Below are 20719 nucleotides of genomic sequence, written 5' to 3'. Positions count from 1 at the left end.
CTCTCTGGATCTAAACTGGACAGGAGTACCCTGCTGAGTTTTGAGCTCCGAGCTCCGTCTGCACCTCTGACCTGGCTTTCCCTCCCTAGTAGACCCCTGTATGAGGGACTTCTGCTGAAGCCCCACAGGCAGCAGTCCTAGCTTCCCTGAGGGCAGGGAGGGTGGGGTGGATGCTCACCTTGGTGTCTCAGAGACAGGGCTTTTGCGGTTTGGAGGAGAGGCTGAGGGCACTGGGGAAATAACTGGCACGTTTGCCTTTACACGGAATTAGCAATAGCTCGTGAGATAGCTGCTTGCTTCCTCTGACTGGGATACTCCAGAACATAATGATCTTGTCGTCTAAGTGTCTGAGTTTTTTAGTTTTCACACTTTCTAAAACGACAGCTTTAACATTCCTCCATGGGATCCAGCAAACTAGATTCTCTCCTGGCGAGCGACTCCAAAACGAGCCACCTAGCAGTAGCAAAGTGGGCAGACGGGTTCCGCCCCAAGACTGGGGTGGAAAACAGATTGATTAAAAAAGGCTGACTTCTCCCCTCTCTCCCACACCAGGTGCTCCTGGAGCAAGGGCAAGGCCTCCAGTCCCACACTCACGGAGCAAGGGCAAGGCCTCCAGTCCCACACTCACGGAGCAAGGGCATGGCCTCCAGGTCACGGTCATTCCACGTGCTTCTCCAGCTGGGTGCCGTGTGGGAAGCAAAAGCTTCCTGGCTCCCTGCCAGAGACAACTTGTTCCAACTTCGTATTACACCCCATCAGGCAGGGCAGCAGGGACACTGAGCGGGCCTGCAATAATCTGTGTCCACGCAGTCTGGCTGCGCTCTCCTGGTGACGTGGTACAGGGCTGCTGCGGAAGTCAGTCTGCCTGCCTGGCAGGGTGGCAGGGTTCTGGGGTGGCGCTTCTGTTCCTCAGTCATCTTATGACTCAAGCACAGTCGAAAGGCCTTAATTCATGGTCACCTCTCCTCCCCCATTCCCTTTACACTGTCGACAGTTAATATGGTCATTTCTTCATTCACCTCAAACCTGCTTCTGCCTCTTCTGCCGCCTTCGGTTGGTTCATGTTCGTGTGTGGAGAAGAGGGGGCTACCTTTAGTTCAGTTCCTCACTATCCTCGAAGGTTCATCTTTGGGGGTGTGGCTATGCAACTTCTAACTGGATTCAGACCCAGCTTAATTTTTGTACAAGGCCCATGGAAAAGATCGTGGAAAGGTTATAGTCAGATGGAGGGATTCTGAAGAAAGGGCACCAGACATAATGATGCTGGGCCCCAGAGACAGCTTTTAGAAGTAACTCTTTCTTGGAGAGGGGACTTTGGAGACTGTGGAGAAGGCAAAGGAGCTGTGCTGAGTGCGGGGGGCCACACCTGCCGTTCCGATGCTGCTGGCTACTGTGACCTGGAATTCAAAAAAAGCTCCACCTGATGTTACTATTCAAATTCTTCTTAAAATGGGGAAATTTGTGGTTTTGATTCTTTTTAATGATTTTCTCCTTCCTTCTCCTCCCTCCAACCACTCCTATGTCCCTCTGCTCCCTCTCAAATTCATGGCCTCTTTTTCTTTTTTATTGTTTTATAGATATGAATAAATATATCAATGCCACCTGTCAGTCCATTTAGTATTATATATATTTACATTGGCTTGGCAAGAGAATTTGTGGCTGATTCTTAAAACGACAAAGAAATGATTTGGTAGATAACTGGAAAAGTTATCAGAGATGGGTGGCCGTGTTCTTCACTCTGTGGGTGTGAAGGTGGCCTTGTGGTGAGCGAGTGACTGTGAGTTACCTGCCCCTGAACAGTCTGAGACTTTGGTCTTCAGCAAGTGTATCCTGGGTCAGGTCAGAGTAACATTCATTATTCCTAAGAGCACTGAGACAGGGCAAGGTAATCATAAAGTGAGAGGGGGAGGAGAGAGAGAGAGAGAGAGAGAGAGAGAGAGAGAGAGAGAGAGAGACCCTGCTTCTCCCACCCATGCCAGCTCTTTGAAGATTCCCAGTAGGAGTCGATGCAGAATCCATGTCAGCGGTATTTGCTAGTCTAAGATGGCCTAAGTGGCTTATGTCATGCAGTGGTTCTCAACTTGTGGCTCACGATCCCTTTGGGGGTCACATATCAGATATCCTGCATATCAGATATTTACATTATGATTCATAACAGTAGAAAATTACAGCTATGAAATATCAACTAAAATAATTTTATAGTTGGGAGGGAGGTCAGAACAGCATGGGGAGTTGTATTAAAGGGTTACAGCATTAGGAAGTCTGAGAACCATTGTGTTATTGTCCCAAACCATTTCTTATGTTCTAGGACAACTGTGTATTTCAAAAACACGCAATTTGGAGTAACATACTATCGAATTCTACAGAACAAGGGAACCTTTTCTTCAAGGAGCTTTAGCTTCTTGAACTTGTATTTCAGGCTTTCCTTACTACTGGATAAGATTCCTACCCCAGAACTGATGGGTGGAACTGAATGCTGCTTTCTGTGCCGTGTTGAGAGAAGTTCTTGTAAGGAGTGTGTGCCCAATGAGGGCTCTACTCTCCTGTGAAGAATGTCATCTACCTACCAGAAACAGAGTTAAGGAGGAAGGGATGTTTTCTGATTCTTAAGCTTGTGTGTGTGTGTGTGTGTGTGTGTGTGTGTGTGTGTGTGCATGCATGAGTGCCTGTGGACACCACAATGCCTGCTCTGGTGAGGGAGATTAAGGACTTGATCATTTTTAGAGTTCGCATTTAAACGACATCATTTGAGCAAGGCAACAGCCCAGTAAAATGGATAGGGTGTGATTTCCAGGTCCATTTCACACACTAGGGAGATGGCAGCAGGGATACAGTGACCCTGCTCAGTCTTGTGACTAGTCAGTGGCAGAGCTGGCCCCCCGCACCCCAGCTTCATGCTTCTTCATCTGGATGCCTTGCTTCTGGCATGAAGTGTCCTTCCATCTGAAGGCCAAAAGTTTTACTAAGAGATAAAGAGTCAGAGAAAGGAGTGTTAGGTTGGAATTCATAAATGACATCAATAGCCAACTGCCAGATTAGATAGTGAGGGAAGTGTTGGACTTTGAGATGGTTGAGCAAAAGGCAAAGAGAAAACACAGACGTGGTGGTAAATAGCACAGCATGAGGGGGCATGGCGACAGAGCTTGGTGGGCTCTGAGAACCAGTCTCTAACTCTCCCTGGTAAGTAAATTTGGTTCCTTAGTAACTCTGAAGTTCTTTCCTAGCTGGTCTATCTCTGTCACAATTTAACTGATGGGACACGTTTCCTCAGATAAGAAAAACCTCAAATTGTCAACGAACAATTACTGCTTATTTCAGAGTCTTAAAAACTTACCAGCACAGGTTCCAATAAGAAAATCCATCTAACGAAGACTAGAGGAGATATATTTCAATTCCAGCCAAGATCCTTCCAGCTGAACCATGCAGATGTGGCCACTTTTAGGGAAATTTCTTTGTCCCTTCAGGGCTCAGTTTTAGTCTTCAGCGTCTAGGGAAGTGGGGGGTTGATTCCTAGACTAGACACTCTTCAACTCACTGGCCCCAGATGGTTCAGCCCACACAGGCACTTTGGTCTTCACAGAACGAACAGTTCTGATTGCTTAGTAATGGAGAATGTCAAAACACTGCCACTAAAACATGGAAGGTCTTTTACTCTAATGCTGGTCCCTGAGCCTCCTTATGGTACTGCAAAGCTCTTAGACCTTCCCATTCTGAGCTTTTAAAAACAACCAACTGAGGAAACAGAGAGATGGCTTAGTGATTAAGACCATTAGCTGCCCTTATAGAGGAACCAGATTGTTTCCAGAACCCTAAGGTGGCTCATAGTTTTCTGTAACTCCAATTCCAAGAGATCTGACACTTTCTTCTGGTCTCCATGAGCACTACACATTTGTTGCACATACATACATGCAGGCAAAACACACACATACACAAAATAAAAATAAGTAAACTATTACCTCCAGTTCCAGGGTCTCTGATGTGTTCTGGGAAACAGGTAGCACACGGTTCAGATACATACATGCCGGCAAGTACTCATACATATAAAATAAAATAAACCTATTTTGATATGGTAAACTGAATAATCTATGATCTTAAGTCAATAAAGCTGAAAGATTAAGAAGAGAACAGAAAGGAATTGAAATTAATATGTTTAATTTTTTCAGCAATTATTAATTGCAAAAAAATAACAGTTTTTTTCTGTGACATTTTCCTCCTGGGTGTTTGTTATATACTTTGATCATATTCATCCCCATAACATCCTCTTTTTACCTCTCCTCCAAGTCCCTTCCTCGTCATTCATAGTCTGCCTTCTATTTTTATGTAGTTTATGTATTTGCCTCTCCCTATACTCCACATAGCAGAGAAAATGTGCAAACGTATCCTTCAAAGTCTGGATCATTTCAGGAAGCAGGTCTTATCCTAGGTCCAGGAGATCAAGCCTGGGGTTTCTCCACATATTAGCCACACAAGACATTTAAAGATTGCTTCTCTAATTTTATGGGTCTTGTGTGTCTGTCTACCATTTTTGTTGGTGCCCTTGGATACCAGAGGTGGGTATCAAGTTCACCAGAGCTGGAGTTACAGATGGTAGTGAGCCGCCCTGCTTATATACTGAGCTCCAAACCTGAATTTTCTGGAATAACAAAAAATAAATAAATAAAATGCTCTTGCCTGCTGAGTCATCTCTCCACACACTCTATACACTTGGGTTGGTGGCAACATTATCTACAATATCCAAAGGTCAAAAAAAAAAAAACTCCAAGGATTCATTTACTGGTAAACGGAGGAATAAAATATGACATACTAACGCAGCAGAATATTACACAGCCTAGAGAGGAGAGGCAATGCGTGCCAGAAGCAAAGTATCTCGTGAGGCAGGATGGAGTGGGGGCTACGGTAGGAATGAAACTTCAGTATGTTGTGCTAAGTGAAACCCAAACAGCTAGGACACAACTATAGGATCCCATTATATGAAATAGCTGCAAAAGTCTAACTTGTAACGTAGAAAACAGAACAGTGGTTGCCAGATTCTGGGGAGAGGGTGAAATGAAGAGTCATTTAAGAGACAGAGTTTCAGTTTTGTGCAAGTTATGAAATTTGTTGCCTAACAATGATACTTAATGATCATTGGCACTTAAAATGATTAAGATGGCAAACTTTATGTCATATGCAGTTTATCAGCATATTGCTTTAGAAGTAAGGGGACCATGGATTCTTATATGACCCGACAGGAGAGTTCAGCCCAGCTTCCTGTGATTCTCCAAATAAATCATAAAAGAACTTTCAAAACCTAGAGTGGCGATGGCCATCTTCTACTTGCCAGGTATTTCAAAGATCACAAGGATCTTTGAAGATCCTTGGTAAGCTGGTTGCTCTAGACATTTTGAGATTTGTCTGCGTGATTCATGCTCATATTAACACTTTTATTCAACAAATATGCATTAGGTACCTCGTGTATTCCAGACAAGGCGCTAGATGCTGGAGACAGTGGTGAAGCATCCTTGTCCCATGCTTTGTGGGTCTAACCGGCAGGCTGAAACTGTTGGCATCAAGTACTAATTGGCCATGCATAAAACCTCAGCATTCATACCTTTCTTAGATCTCTTTCTTCATGTTACTTCACGGAGTCATTCATGGGCACTGCCGTGACAACCCTTTCTGCACTGCGATCATCCCAACTGCCATCATTACTATCACCACCATCACCACAACCCCACCCCACCCCCACCACCCCCACGACATCACCATCACAATGTGTTAGTACATTTTTGTACTCAGTTTGATTTGATTTGTGACCTCAAACCTTTCCTACCTCTGAGGCTATGAGCTCCTTAAGATTAGATCGATGTTGCTCTTCCTGTGCTCACACAATATCCTGTCTCCAAACTGTCCACACAGCTAACAAAAGGCCAGATACAGAATCTTAGGAAAGATGGTGTAAACTGTGCCGGTAATGCTATCCCCAACTCCTCAGCTAAAACAATGACAGTCTTGAGCCATCCTAGCCTCAAAAGCAGACAATGAAACAGTAAGAAAATACCTCTGTCAATGTTCGAAATGACATTTTTAAAAGTCCATTCCTGATTCTTCCAGTTGGCCCATGTGGGTAACTTTCCTCTTTCTTGAGTCCTTTCCCCTCAGCATCCCTAAGACCGCAGTGGTCCATGCTTACAGCTGCTAGTCTCTGTGTGACTCATACCTCGTGATGTATATGAACACATCTGACTTGTTTAGCATATTCAAACCACGAGTATTCAGCGAGGGGCAGTGAGTGGGTAATAAAGGGAGCATTGTTGAAGGCATTGCTGGGAAGGAGCATGAGTGATATTATATTGCCTCTTGAAATAATCTGCAATTCAGAGTTCGGCACATACGTCAGAAAGTTGGTGAGAATCCAGCTCTCTGCTAGACCTCTGCTCGTGTCATTTAGTTCATGCTTGACAATCCGTTCCTGGTGTTTTGTTGTTTGGTTCATGGGTTTGTTTTTTGCGGTAATGGAGACTGAATCTTGGGGCCTTACAGCGGCCAGGCAAGCCCTTTCCCACCAAATTGCACCCTCGGTCCTCATAACTAATTTCTGCTGGAGGCCTTGCCATCTCATTGCACATGTGGTGAAAATATGCATTCGTAAGATCGGGACAGTCCCCTAGTGTTCTGCAGCCCCCACGTCCATTTGTCTTCCTACACATCCTAGCTTAACTTTGAACAGTTTACAGTTAGGAGATTTTTATAGGCAATAGCAGTTCTCCCAGCTAAAAAGGAGCCAAAGGGGGAAAAAAAAGCCCTCAATGACAACACAAAAGATAAACAAAAACCAACCAACCAATCAGCAATAAAATAAACCCGCAGCGAATCTCTTGAGTCAGCAGCTGGATTTTTCCTAAGGTTCGGAGAGTGTTAGCTTTGCTCTCGTGAACTCTAAGTTTCAGCCGCACTGCACTGCAAGCCCCAGAGGTGGGCATGCTCATGACACAGGGGCAGCATCCAGCGGTACTGCTCAGGGGCCAGGGTACTCCTGCTCCTCTGACATGCCCGGCCAGGCAGCTGTTCACGTGAAACCATGCCCAGCTTGAGCAGGAATGCCTACCTAGGTCTGCCGACGCAAGTCATTTCTCTCTGATTAATGCAGGTTTAGTGTCCAAGGTCGTAAACCGCCTAGAAGGGAACAAGAATGAGCTAATCCATGCTGTCTCTGGGCCACCAAAATGGGGTTGGGTCTGCTTCAGACCATGGCTTGGAGCAACTGATTCTCCCTGTGTCTGCCTTGTGAGTCTGGACCAATTCCTTACTTTTGGAACAAGAGTTTCTTTGTGCATAAAATAGGGATAATAAACCTTTCGTCAGAAGGTGCAGCAATTACAGATCATGTAAGAAAAGATCATAGTGTATCAGAAAGTCTTGAAAAATAAACGATAGGTGATATTAGTTATATTTATAATAACACTCATAATACTTTTGTCAGTTCTTGAGTTTCTCTTTTTGCTTGCTTGTGCATGTTGGGCATGTGCTCTACCACTGAGCTACACCTCCAGCTCCCTCCATTCTGCTTTAACAGCCATCATGTATGTTGACCCGCACAGGTGCTAAGAACCTAGTACTTAGATGAGTGCCTGGTAGAGATGTGGGAACCAGAACATGTGACTTCAAAGCAACATGTTTCAAAGAACGTTTGTTTTCCTAAATCATGACAATTCCACCACCTTTAGATTTATGCCTCCTCCATCATTTGCCCCAGGAAGGATGTTCATTTTTATTTGTTTTTATAATGTTAGATTTGGATCTAATACTCAGTAGGGAAAGTTATAAAATGAACCCACAAAGTTCCATGTTTGGGATGTTCTGATGGCTCAGGTCAACAACATTAAGCTCGATGCAAATTTATATTTTATTTTATTTTTTTGGTTTTTCAACACAGGGTTTTTGTTTTGTTTTGTTTTGTTTTTTAACCTGTCCTGGAACTTGCTCTAAAGACCATGCTGGCCTTGAACTCACAGAGATCTGCCTGCCTCTGCCTCCAGAGTGCTGGAATTAAAGGCGTGCACCACCATGCCTGGCTTCAATTCAAACTTTACTGACTTTGAAGACAAAAGTAGAAGGGTTGATACGGGCGACCTGTCCACAGCTGTCTATACTCCCCACTTTAACCACTCTTTGTTAATTACTTCCTACCACAAGAAAGAAGGTCCTCGGATCAAAGTTGAGAGCCACACTAATCTATGGGCAAAAATATAAATATATCAAAGGCAATTTGATGATAGGAAAATAATAGTAGGTTGCCCCTAGAGCCTGTGATCTTCGCAGTCATAAGCTTTTACTTGGGTTTACAGTTCCAGCATGAACTCTCTCCTGTGGATTCAACTCAAATTAGGTTGGCTACTCTTCTAACAGCTACACCATTTTATATCAATGGACGCATCTTGCCAGCAGATCAGTGAAATGCTAAGATCTCTGCCATCTTTTCTCCCCCAACATTCCACTACACCCTTTTCGACAGGCCTAGCACTTAGTCTACCCGTCCTTGGTGGTCTGGGGCAAGTTCCACAATCCACAGAGTTTCAATCTCCTCACCTGTACAGCGTCAGGCCTGGAGTGGGAACTATGTAATCTAAAGACTCTCTTGTAGCTCTGACATTCTATGAGCTTGAGGTGAGGAGTGTGTGAGCCTGGTTACAAAGATTGGCTGTTTGTGCACCAATCAGCATTATTGAATAAACACCTCCCTACTGGGGCGTGGTAGGAGGGGGAGGGCAAAAGTTAAAAACAATCCACCAGGCTTTGCTGAAAGGGCTATAAAAACCAGCGCTCTTTGAGCTGGTCCATCCAATCGGGCAGCTGCCACCTCACAAGCTTCTACTGTCTCAGAGGACTCTTCTGTTTCACTTTGTAAGTAAAAGGACTTCCTCTCAATACCTGGGTTTTTAAGCAGAGCACTGTGTTTGCCTGGGGGTGTCTAAAACCTTGATGGATCTGCTGTGTTTACTATTTCTCTCTCTCTCTCTGAGCGTGAATACTCATTCATATCTTTCCTGAAGGTGACAAAAATGTTCCAGATGAATGGCCAGTAACTGCTTGCCGTGTGACACACCTCTAAGTCTTTTGTCTTGAAAAAAATACTGTAAATAATTTTATTTGTAGGATTCTAATCAGGTTAGATTCCTCTGATTCTCTTCTCTTTTCCTAACAACTACTTGTTGTTACATTCTGTGTCTGTGTATACTGCCTCGTGTCAATTTCTGGGTTCTTCTCCCACACCTACTGGTACTAGTGATGGAGGTTTTCATCCCACAAATGGACTCCTGGGGCCTTTGCCCTTTGCTTTCTCTTGGGCTAGACACTTCAGAGTGATCATCTTCAATCATGAATCCCACAGCCTTCTAACACATGAAGTTTTCCCTATCATTTTCTCTGTGAGAGCAGCTTCAGACATTTGGAATGAAATCCTGCTGACTTACCCTGGTATACTTTCTCTACTATCTTAGAAACAGTCCCACTGTGAGAATATGTTACCTTTTTATAATCCCCTCTTCAAGAAATTACGTCAGACTCCAGAGGTCAGCTTGACTCTGCTGCTGTGGTATTGCGACTTTAGGTGAGGGGTATGTGGGGAGCACACAGGTCCAGGCTAGAATTTGAGGGGATAGGATAGGAAACGGGGTGTGGCTGCTGAGAACCTAACAGTACCTGTGGTTTAGGTCTCAGATTGGGGAAAAGAGCACCAGGACTCAGACTAAGGTAGCCCTAAGCCATCTTATCATGTGTATCTCTGTGACAGCAGGGTGGGTAACAAAGCAACACACATCTTCATGCTCCCATCCATGTGTGTGCTGTGGACACAGCTTGGTAATCACAGACTTCCCATGAAGTACAGCCTCCCTGCTGTGTTTGCCCTGAGCATAGAGAAACCAATGGACTCTGCTCTTACATTTCTCCACGAGTTAAATATCCACACCTTACAAATGACCGACTGCAGAACCTCTTCAAGGAAGGAAGAACCACATTTCAAGATTCAATCCACCCTTTTGCAGAAAGGCTATAAATAGGGTTCTAAGTCAGAAGCCCTTAAAATGTGACTCACAGCCACAGAACCTGACTTAGGTCTTTTGGGCCTCAGGTTCCTCATCTTTAAGGTGGTAGGTTTGATAGAAATATCTCTGAGGCCAATTGAGCTCTGCCTCAATTCTGACTGTCTCCTCATGTATGTTAATATATACCACCTTCCCCATGCTTTATATATGCAGCTGTTTAACATACACACATACACACACACACACACACACACACACACACACACACACTCATGTACTCAAACAAACATTGCAAAGAATGAATGCAACAAAATACAAGGTCTCCCCACTCTTTTCCACTCTGCAGAGGTAACGTAGAGTTACTCTGTTTAGAAAGACTAACAAATAGTATATTGCTATCATTTCTTTTGTTGTTTTTAAAATAGGACAGTAGTATGCATTGCCTATTTTTCTGGGATTTTTTTTTTACCTAATAAGTAAGGTAAATTATTTCCTATTACACTTTTAAAAATAAAACGATTTGGGATTTCAGAAATCAGAAGTCAGGGGTATAAAATTCTTTATCTGTCTTTATCTACTCCGGGCTGGCATTCTGTCTTTCAGTTGTGAACATTGACCAGTAACCGTTTTATGATTAACTGGGGGGCAAAATTTGTGCTGATGTGGTATAGACCTTTAGTCTCTTTGTAGAAGTTTAACTTGCTGTAAACAGGATGAGGTGGACTTGACTTTCCCCTGTAATATTTGTTGAGTAAGCAGACTCGGAACAGAGACAATAGCCTGATAGCAACAGAAACAGCAGTGCCCTTTGGATGAATACTTTTCTTTCAAACGTTAAAAAAAACCCCACAAATTTCTTGTGTTTTCCTATTATCTATAAATATCTTCATAGCACCACACACACATATGCCAAGCACACACACACACACACACACACACACACACACGCATGCACGCCACACATGAACACACACACATACCACAAAACAGACAAAAGTGTCTTCATACTTATCATACAGTTAGCAACCTACATTTTGAGCAACCACAGTTGTCAGAGGTTGCATGAGTCACCTGTGGTCAGACAACCAGAGCGGATGTTAGTGTCAATTAATTAATACTAAAATAAAACCCAGAGACTTTTGATGACCTGCCCACAGTTCTAACTAGGGAGGCAGAGCTGGTCCTTGAGAAAGCTCTCTCTAATGACCTGGCAGCAAATCTCCATGTGACTGTCAGATGATTGTGAACTGGCAATGCCATGGTGGACTAGCTCAGTCCAAGCTACACTAGGCTGTCATTAGGACTTTAGGAATCGTCTCTGATCAGTTCCTTCCACCAAATCTACGCTCCCAGGGGAGCACCAACCTTCCCCCTAAGTGTGTACATTATTACAACAAATAATTTAGATTGCCATCTACTCCTTCCTAATCTAATGATAGGAGGGTGTTTTAGTAACTTATCTATTGTCATGACAAAGCTTCATAACCAAGGCAATTTATAAAAGAAAACATTGAATCTGGGGCTCACAGTTCCAGAGAGTTTAGAGTCCATGACCATCACAGCAAGGAGTATGGCAGCTAGCAGGCAAACATGATTCTCCATCAGTACTTGAGAGCTTAAACCTTGATACACAACCGTGAGGCAGAGAGAACTAACTGGGAATGACAAGGGCTTTTGAAGCCCTAAAGCCAGTCCCCAGTGAGACATCTCCAACAAGGCCACACCTCCTAATCTTTCCTAAATAGTTCCAACAACTGAGGCCTGAGTACTCAAATCTATGAGCCCGTGGGGGCCATTCTCATTCAAAACACCATAGAGAGAAACAGACTTGAAGTGCTTTCCAGCATTACTGCGAGGAATAAATTGCATGGTCAATGCATGCCAAGCAATTGGCAGCAGGCTTGACAATAGACAATGATGTGTTATTATTACTGGGTCAGTTTTCCCTTTTGGTTTATTAAGGGCATGTGTTTTTGGTAACTGTCGTCTTATTTGTGCCAATACCTAAACTGAGAAGGGGATTTTTGTACCTTTTGTACCACTCTGGTTGGCCTTTGCCAATCTGAAGATAGCAACAGTGAGACTGGCAGTTAGGCCTTCTTATGAATTAGTTTAGCAAGCATTGATTCCTTATACCAAGGGACAGAGTCCCACGAGCTTCCCTTAAAGGTTTCAGAGACTGGGAAGAATGGCTAAAAGATAAAGCTAGGTTATAAGTTAGGTTTTTTGCAGTTTGGAACTTGGACTACTATTGAGAAGGTTACTTGGTGTGTAGAGATATCTCTCTGTGCTTAGCAGTGAAGCTAGGATCGGCTGTAGCAAGGACCACCATGGGACTTCAGCAAAAGCCAGAACCTCTAGTCCAGAGGCTCTTGGGAAGTTTTCTCAGTGGTGTAACCCAAGTTATCTTACAGTCATCCTGAGCATCTGACATCTTATACTCATCCATTGTGAATGACACACCTACTCAGGCAAAGGGGACCCATCAGGGCTCATTGGAAATGGACCAGAAGTGCCAATGGAACCCACATAGGATATCTGCACATCTTAACCATTCTGATCACTAATCCATTGGAATCACCCACAGTTCTGTGAACAGTTGTCCTATCTTCTTTTCTAGACCTGTCACCATGGCCCACCGATTTCCAGCCCTCACCACAGAGCAGAAGAAGGAGCTCTCAGACATTGCCCAGCGTATTGTTGCCAATGGGAAGGGCATCCTGGCTGCGGATGAATCTGTAGGTGAGTGTAAGAAAGTCATACCACGTGACAGCATACCCGTGCTTCTACACCCAGAACAGGCAACATGATAATCACTGTACTTCCTCTCAGAGGAAGTAAAGGTTTATGTACTCATATTCAGTGAGTATAGATCTTTAGAGCCCTAGAGTCTTAATAAGAAGATTCTAGATTACCAACGGAAGAAACTCAAGCCCTCCATATTAGGAATTAGTCTGTAGGAAGTCAGAAATTCAATAGTCAAGGAGAAGTCAGTAGCCATCAGTTCTTTATAACTGTACATCATGGAGAAGGTGTTGAGAACTGCCCTGAAGGGAAACAGAAAATAAGATAGATTTGGCTTGCAAAACAGAACTGGGTAGTGGTATCTGCCTTACCCCAGCTTGAACTTGCTACTAATGGAAAGTCTGTTTCAACTAAGCCAGCCTAGCCAGGGAGTAACCTGGACTAGAGCAGGGTTTGTGACTGAAGAAATCACAGGATGGCACAGGGCAGAGCTAGAACAATCTTGCATAGTCTCCCCTAAAATAATAAAAGCTAAAGTTAAGAGCTTGTCCCATCCCTCCTTCGATTGCATAGATATCCAATGAGATGTAGGGCCTTCCATGTCCCAAAGATCTTGCATATCCACCGGACCCTGAGTGGTAGCCTGTGAATTTCTCATCAGTCTTAGAGCAACTAATGTGTCCTTTTTTGAAGATCAAAACCCAGGCAGGAACTTTGAAGATCTGGGTTTAAAGGGAAGGAGAAGGGATCCTTGCTACTTTTCAGCCTGAGGAGGAATATAGAGCATGGGAAAGACAACCGGACAGCACTGGCTTCTTTCTCCTCATGCTGCCTTTGGTTCATCTCTAGGCACCATGGGAAACCGCCTACAGAGGATAAAGGTGGAAAACACCGAAGAGAACCGCAGGCAGTTCCGAGAAATCCTCTTTTCTGTTGACAATTCCATCAACCAGAGCATCGGAGGAGTGATCCTTTTCCACGAGACGCTCTACCAGAAGGACAGCCAGGGCAAGCTGTTCAGAAACATCCTCAAGGAGAAGGGGATTGTGGTGGGCATCAAGGTGAATATTCTCATCCCTGTTTCACCCTGCTTTCTCCTATGTACACCTCCAGCACGCTGGGAAGCACACAGCCTGAACTCAACCCTTTCCCATTCTCCTTCCCTGAGGGAGACTATATCCTCTCCCAGACTGCTATTTCAGGGCTCTCTTCAGGAATTTGGTGTCTCTGTATCCCTATTTTCACATTTCTTGAGACTATCAGTACCCACTTCGTGCCTGATATAAGGATGAAACGAATTTTTTTAAAAAGTGGATCTTGTCCTGTAGCTTTTCAGTCAAGAGCAGTTATTGGTATTAAAGTGCCTGTTCTCCAGTGAGAAGCAGCATCCATTGAGTGCACACAACTGCAAGCACTACTCAATCCTCCAGACAAAATTCCAAGGAATTTAGTTCCTGTCCTTATTTTACAGAGCAGGAATAAAACCGATGCCCCTGGGGTGCTGTAACTTGTTTGAACACAGGCTACCTGCTCTCAGTTACTTTGAGCGGAGTAGCATCCTTAATCTCTTTACCCCCTATCTGAACACAGTGCCTAGAGGAGCAGATGCTCAGTAAATGTCAGGACTGACACTGTGTTCCCAGCAGGTTAGAGCCCTTCTGTGAGCTGAACTATGCCCCCTGGCGATTCATATGCCTTTCTGATTTGCTTGCTTGTGAAAGATGAGAAGGGCACCAAGAGCTTTGCTGTCTCAGTCCTGTTTGATATTTGCCAACCTGTGCCAACCTGTTCACTGTTCTTATCCACAGCTGGACCAAGGAGGTGCTCCCCTGGCAGGAACAAACAAAGAAACCACCATTCAAGGTAAGACGCTTGCATACTGGTGAGACAAAGAGGTCACATGGGCTAGAACTGAAGACAAGGGAAGGAAGAAAAGGGAAGACATGTGACTATTAGACCTAACGCCAGTGAATACCTGCATGACTGATTTCTTGTTTTTTTTCCCTTACCCCAACACTCCCTGGTGCTGGAGATGGAACCTAGGGGTTTTCAAACATCACTAGGCCAAAGCTCTGTCTCTGAGCTATATAACCAGTCCAAGCTGCCTTCTTCTTTCTTGCCTTCTTTTCTTTCTTTCTTGCCTTCTCCCTTGCACCCACTACAGTTTGAAACTGGGACCTTAAGTATACTAGGCAATCACTCCACATCTAAATTATAACCCTATAACCCAAATAACTTTTTTTATTGTGTGAGTGTGTGCATGTGCACACAAGTACCTGTACCATACTGTATGTGTGGAGGTCAGAACAAAACTTAGGGGAATTTAGTTCTTCTCTTCCAGTATATAAGTTCTGGAGCTCAAACTCAGGCCACCATTGGCAGCAAGCATCTTTATTTAACTGAACCATGTGGTCAATCTTGTTTTTAGTTTTTGTGGTAAGAGTCTCACTCTATAGTCCAGGCTGACCTGGAACTCACATCACCACCACCACCACCACCCCTGTCTCGGTCTACAGAGTGCTGCATTATGGGAATAAGCTGGAATGCCCAGCTTTATGTGGTGAGGGATATTGAACCCAAGACTTCACACTTGCAGGGCAAGCACCCAACCCCTGAGCTGCATCTCCAACACATCAGTCCCACTTCTAGTTAATAATTATGTGGCCTTGGGCCAGTCTTTAGTTCTGGCCCAATTAAATGGGTGGCAGTACCCACTTTGCAGAATAGTTACAGGGACTACGTTAGACAATGGACACATAGTGTTCACCTCAGTATGTTGCCTAGAGCTGACACACTGCACCTGGAACCATGATTTTTACAGAAAATTCCAGAAGCAGTAGAGAGGAAAGGCCTCTAGTTTGGGGGCCAGTTTGGATTTTTGTTCCATAACATGCTATACAGATCTTTGTGAAAGTCATTCACTGTCGAAGAAGTTAGCCACACCATCAGGTTAGCTCAGCAGAATTTGAGTCTCAGCTGTCACTTTTCACATGTTCAAATTTATGGTCAAGTCAAGACATTTAAACACCACCAGCATCAATTTCTACATTTATGAGGATTGTTTCTGACTATGATTGTCCTAGGTTTTTCTTAGAGTATATCAAATATGTATATCAAAACCGAGGTTATTAAATCTAGGCCTTCTGGCTCCATACTCTGGGCAATGTTTATTTGCTTGGGTAGTCTCTCAAAGATAAACCATTGGGAAATTCCTTCACTTCTTCAAGAGCTTCACAAACCAGGTACAGGGTACAAAGCCTTTTTTTTTTGTTGTTCCCTATTGTGACTTGCAGGGCTTGACGGCCTCTCTGAACGCTGTGCTCAGTACAAGAAAGATGGTGTTGACTTTGGGAAGTGGCGTGCGGTGCTGAGGATTGCTGACCAGTGTCCATCCAGCCTTGCTATCCAAGAAAATGCCAATGCTCTGGCTCGCTATGCCAGCATCTGCCAGCAGGTGCCCTCCTCTCACCTCAGCTGAAAAGTGGGCTGATTCTTCCTTTCCTCAGAGCCGCGCTTCCTATTTCATTATAATCAACCCAAATCGCTCTTCTTCCCTTCCTAAGATATAAATATATTAGTATATTGTACATGTCATATTTTATTACTTTAAGCATAGTCACATGTATAGGAGGAACTCTGGTTCCACAAGCCAGGAGGAGTCCTATTAAACTACGACTTCAGGAACAATGCCCTCTATGGTTGCCCTCTGCTATTGGTCCAGAAGCCAAATCTTAAAAATAATCAGGCTCTAGAGCAGTGGCTCTTGGCCTTCTTAGTGCTGTGACCCTTTAATACAGTTCGTAGTGATCCCCAAACATAAAATTATTACACTGATACTTCCTGTCATTTTGCTACTGTTACAAGTTGTAATGTAAATATAGGATATGAATCCCCACAGGGGTCATGACCCACAGGTTGATCCACTGCTCTAGAGGCGAGGACTCTGCCTGTTTATATTCCTATAATGCCCAAGCAATGATCATCTTAAATCCCTAGCTAGAAAGTAGTAGCTTGGACAGAGTCTCAATTCAACGTGCCTCTTATAGGCTGATGACTGGCTGCTAACATTTCCAACCACATGTGCTGAAGGATCTCTGCTTAGAGATCAATCTGATCTGTAACTGTGGGTATTTTGTTAAGATTACTGGAGCTGTGTGTACCTGGAAATTCCCAGTAAGGACTGGAAACTCTCCTTGAATTCCTTAAATAGTACTAGAGGGTATCTCTTACTATTAAACTTAAAAGGATGGCCTCTGGTTTCTTAGTCAGCTAAAATGGTCTGTAGTTAGAATAACATAGAAATTAAAGGTTTGCATTTAAAAATCCATGCCAGAAAAGCTTCTCTTTGCCTTCACTGTTGTGTGGGTGTGCCTAAGACACAAGTGCTCACTAGATACTCCATTTTCCTTTCAACTGCCTTCAACTAAATTGCATAGCATTTCTCCCTAATACCTTCCTTTTCTTTCAGCCACGTCTGCTGGCTGCTTCCTAGCAGAGGGCCACAGTGAGCATCACATCATCTTTGTGCCCCTTCCATTTTCTTTTTCAGAACGGGCTCGTACCCATTGTTGAGCCAGAAGTGATCCCCGATGGAGACCATGACTTGGAACACTGCCAGTATGTCTCTGAGAAGGTATGTTTGAAACAGAAAGTTCTCTATTCCAGTTGGAAGTTTTTTACATTAAGATAAAGCTTTTACTGAAACATAGCTAAATTTCAGAAATAGCCTTTAGTTTAGTATCATTTTATAGCATGGGAAAGGCGAAGAGGTGCTTATCAGCCCTTCACATTTTAGCGTATAGATCTTGTGGTAACAAATTTGAAATCTACAATTGTTTTGCCTGCATTTCTCCACTTAGCAAAATAATTATGTAGCCTGAAAGAACATGTGAGAGAACTGTTTCTAAAATGTATGTTATAATTATCATTAGGATTCCACAGAAAAGTGGAGGATAGTTTAGGTATCCCAAACTACAGAATCGAGACAGTCTCAGATGGTATTGACCAAAGAGAGGGGAAGAGAACAATGAGGATTCTCTAGGAAACAGAGCCATGACAGTAGTTCATGCAGAGGAACAGCTAGTGGTAGAGATGGTCCAATGTGGTTAGATTCAATGACACAGTATGGAAATCCATGACCCAGAGGAGACCTGCAGGTCTCAGAAGCTTTGACCAAGAGACACATGGAGATAACTTTATCTTGCACCCTTGTAATGCAGAAGTGCCAGGCTCATGTGATTCAAGAACTTATTCTAAAGTTCACCTATTTGGTCTCCTTGCTTTTCAGGTCCTGGCTGCTGTCTACAAGGCCCTCAATGATCATCATGTTTACCTAGAGGGCACCCTGCTAAAACCAAACATGGTGACTGCTGGCCATGCCTGCACCAAGAAGTATACACCAGAGCAAGTGGCCCTGGCCACCGTCACTGCTCTCCACCGCACTGTTCCTGCAGCTGTTCCTGGTAATGCCTTCTTTCTCCTCAGACTGATGATCTTAGCTCTTATTCTCTGGAAGGGAACCACAAACGTGTATTTGTGTGGTGCCTGTTTGTATCCTTGGAACAAGAGATCATCTTCTCCCTCGCAGGCATCCGATCTCCTACTGTGTGATGACTGATGACAAGTATCTTCAGTCTATCTAAAGGCTCACACATGTATTTCCTCAACATTTCACTGCCCTCCTTATTTGAAGCCCTTCTTGCCTTGTCTAACTAGCCTCAGCCCCAGTCCCATGCAAATCCAGTAGAAGATGAAGACATTATATTTCTTTTTGGTCTATTGCTTCTTTTTTTTCTTCCAGCTGGAATAAATATAGAAGAATGATTTCTCTCGTTCCAGGAATCTGCTTTTTGTCCGGAGGCATGAGTGAGGAGGATGCTACACTCAACCTGAATGCTATCAACCGTTGCCCTCTGCCAAAGCCCTGGAAACTAAGTTTCTCATATGGAAGAGCCCTGCAGGCTAGTGCACTGGCCGCCTGGGGTGGCAAGGCTGAAAACAAGAAGGCAACCCAGGAAGCTTTCATGAAGCGGGCCCTGGTAAGAAGCCGCTCACTTTTATCTTCTTCATGGAGCTGACATGTGGGGCCCAATAGTCTTGTTTGCAGAAGCATTATTCCCTACAGTCCATGGACGCTTCTACAGATAGTGTATTAGGTATTCAAAATATGATATAACAGCTAAGTAGGAAGATTAGAGTTAGAAAGGGTTTTGAATTTTCTATCCTAGTCAGACAGTTGATTATAGAAGACAGAAAGGCATTCTCAATCAAGGTACTTCGAAGGGAAGATTAGAGGATCGAGGCCTGAACTTGAGATGTCTTTCATTTGGAAACATGAACAAGAAAGGATATGGTGAAACCAGTAATGATGTAGTAGGATGAGTTAAGGATTCTAGGAACAAGTAGAAGAGTTCCAAGGAGTTGATCTCACATACTACTGAGAAATTAAAAGCAAAGGCCCCGAGATTAGCACTGAGGAGCATACCCATGATCCTCAACCAAGTTCCAACAAAGAAAGGTACCCATTTAAGAATTTTGTTAGGGATTTTAACATGCAGCACTAATTGGACTCAGTGGGTCACTAACAAAAACTAAAAGGGACAGGACATGAAGTACAGAGGTGAAGAGTTGGGGATTCCCGGAGGAAGTGGGAAAGAGGAGTTGAGGTGTTACATTTATACGTATTGTTTATGTGTATGAAATTATCAAAAAATAAATAAAATATATTCTATTTAAAAAAAAGAATATTGTTGGGAAAAGAACCCAGAAGGGTGTTCAGGAGAAACAAGAACCAAATACGTTTTTAGTCTACTAGTAAATATTAGGTTTTATATATGCTCAATGAGACAAGTGCTGGGGTGATCAAACCAGACACAGACACTGTCCTCAGGGAGTTTAAAGAACTAGGGGACAGGATGGATCGAATAAATATAAAGTAAAAGGAGCTTGAGACAACAGTGAGATTAGAGAATGAGGGTCACTGAATGTAGAAGGACCTAGAGGACACCGATTGTAAGAGACTGTTAACGGTCTTGGAAAAACCACGTAGGAGGGAAGCGATGGGCAATAAGTGACAAGAACCTCAAAGGATAACAAGGAATAAAACATAGAATGAGGTGGTACCAACGGCAATATTCAGCAGCATTATTTTAAAGAGTTAAAATAATCAAGTGGAAGTGTGGGTGGTTTCAAATGAGCAGTAGAGAATATCAAGTCAAAGTCTGGGTTCCTTAATTCAGTATCTTCTCTTATGTTTGTTTTTTAGGCCAACTGCCAGGCAGCCCAAGGACAGTACGTTCACACAGGCTCTTCCGGTGCTGCTGCCACCCAGTCACTCTTCACCGCCGCCTACACCTACTAGATCCTCTCACCCACCAGCCAGGCCCCAGTTCTCCTAAGTATTAGGTTGGAGAACTGAAAGGCTTCAGTCAACCCTGGGGACTAGATAAAATTTAATTGAACTGCTTAAAACACAATAGATGTGAATCACAGACATAGGCGAAAAGCTCAATCAGCTGTTGAAACACGAGTGTGAGCATGCCACACTAGAGTCTCTGAATACCTCCAGTCCTAGTGTTCCAGAACACACACCCAAGAAAGAACAGGCATTCAAGGAAAGCCAGTCTTCCAAATGCTGAGGAAAGCTCCTCAGAGCTTGGGGGGTGGAGAAGGGCATTTTAATAAACAAACTTACCCAGGGTTGCTTATGAAGGATGCACAGCAACAGAAAAAGAAATAAAGCATGTATAAACTTCCAGTTGGTACTGTTCGCCTTTCTACTCCTTTTGACACGCTCTGCATTCTACCATCTTTGACTATGCTAGACATGACTGGGATTGACAGTTAGGATCCTCAGCTCTGGATAGTCACTGAAGACAAATGGCTCACGTTTCCTGTTTGCTGAATGACACTAGAAACTCTAAGCGGTTGAATAAAAATTCTTTTAGTGG

At 43.7% G+C, this 20719-nt stretch overlaps 1 protein-coding gene and 1 long non-coding RNA gene across 2 annotated transcripts; one reads left to right on the top strand and one right to left on the bottom strand.

Annotated features, from left to right (window-relative positions):
• Positions 1 to 2310: 2310 nt before the first annotated feature.
• On the bottom strand, positions 2311 to 6143 carry LOC121452018. Its single transcript, XR_005974764.1, has 3 exons — positions 6041 to 6143; positions 3957 to 4105; positions 2311 to 2962 (listed from the first exon to the last, which is right to left on the bottom strand). It is a non-coding gene; the product is annotated as an uncharacterized LOC121452018 (long non-coding RNA).
• Positions 6144 to 8758: 2615 nt separating this feature from the next.
• On the top strand, positions 8759 to 20526 carry Aldob (aldolase, fructose-bisphosphate B). The gene is made up of 9 exons (XM_041657811.1): positions 8759 to 8883; positions 12646 to 12767; positions 13620 to 13831; positions 14579 to 14633; positions 16064 to 16224; positions 17320 to 17403; positions 18058 to 18232; positions 18609 to 18808; positions 20035 to 20526. Exons 2-9 carry the CDS (start codon positions 12656 to 12658, stop codon positions 20128 to 20130), a joined length of 1095 nt encoding a protein of 364 aa, XP_041513745.1. The 5' UTR covers positions 8759 to 8883; positions 12646 to 12655; the 3' UTR covers positions 20131 to 20526.
• The last annotated feature ends 193 nt before the right edge of the window (positions 20527 to 20719 follow it).

This window comes from Microtus oregoni, unplaced genomic scaffold (assembly GCF_018167655.1).
Source record: "Microtus oregoni isolate MIOR12 unplaced genomic scaffold, Mior012 000008F_ref0000371, whole genome shotgun sequence".
In the NCBI taxonomy this organism is placed as follows: Eukaryota; Metazoa; Chordata; class Mammalia; order Rodentia; family Cricetidae; genus Microtus; species Microtus oregoni.
The sequence above is the reverse complement of the archived record's forward strand: the minus strand, read 5'-3'. Positions and strand labels throughout refer to the sequence as shown.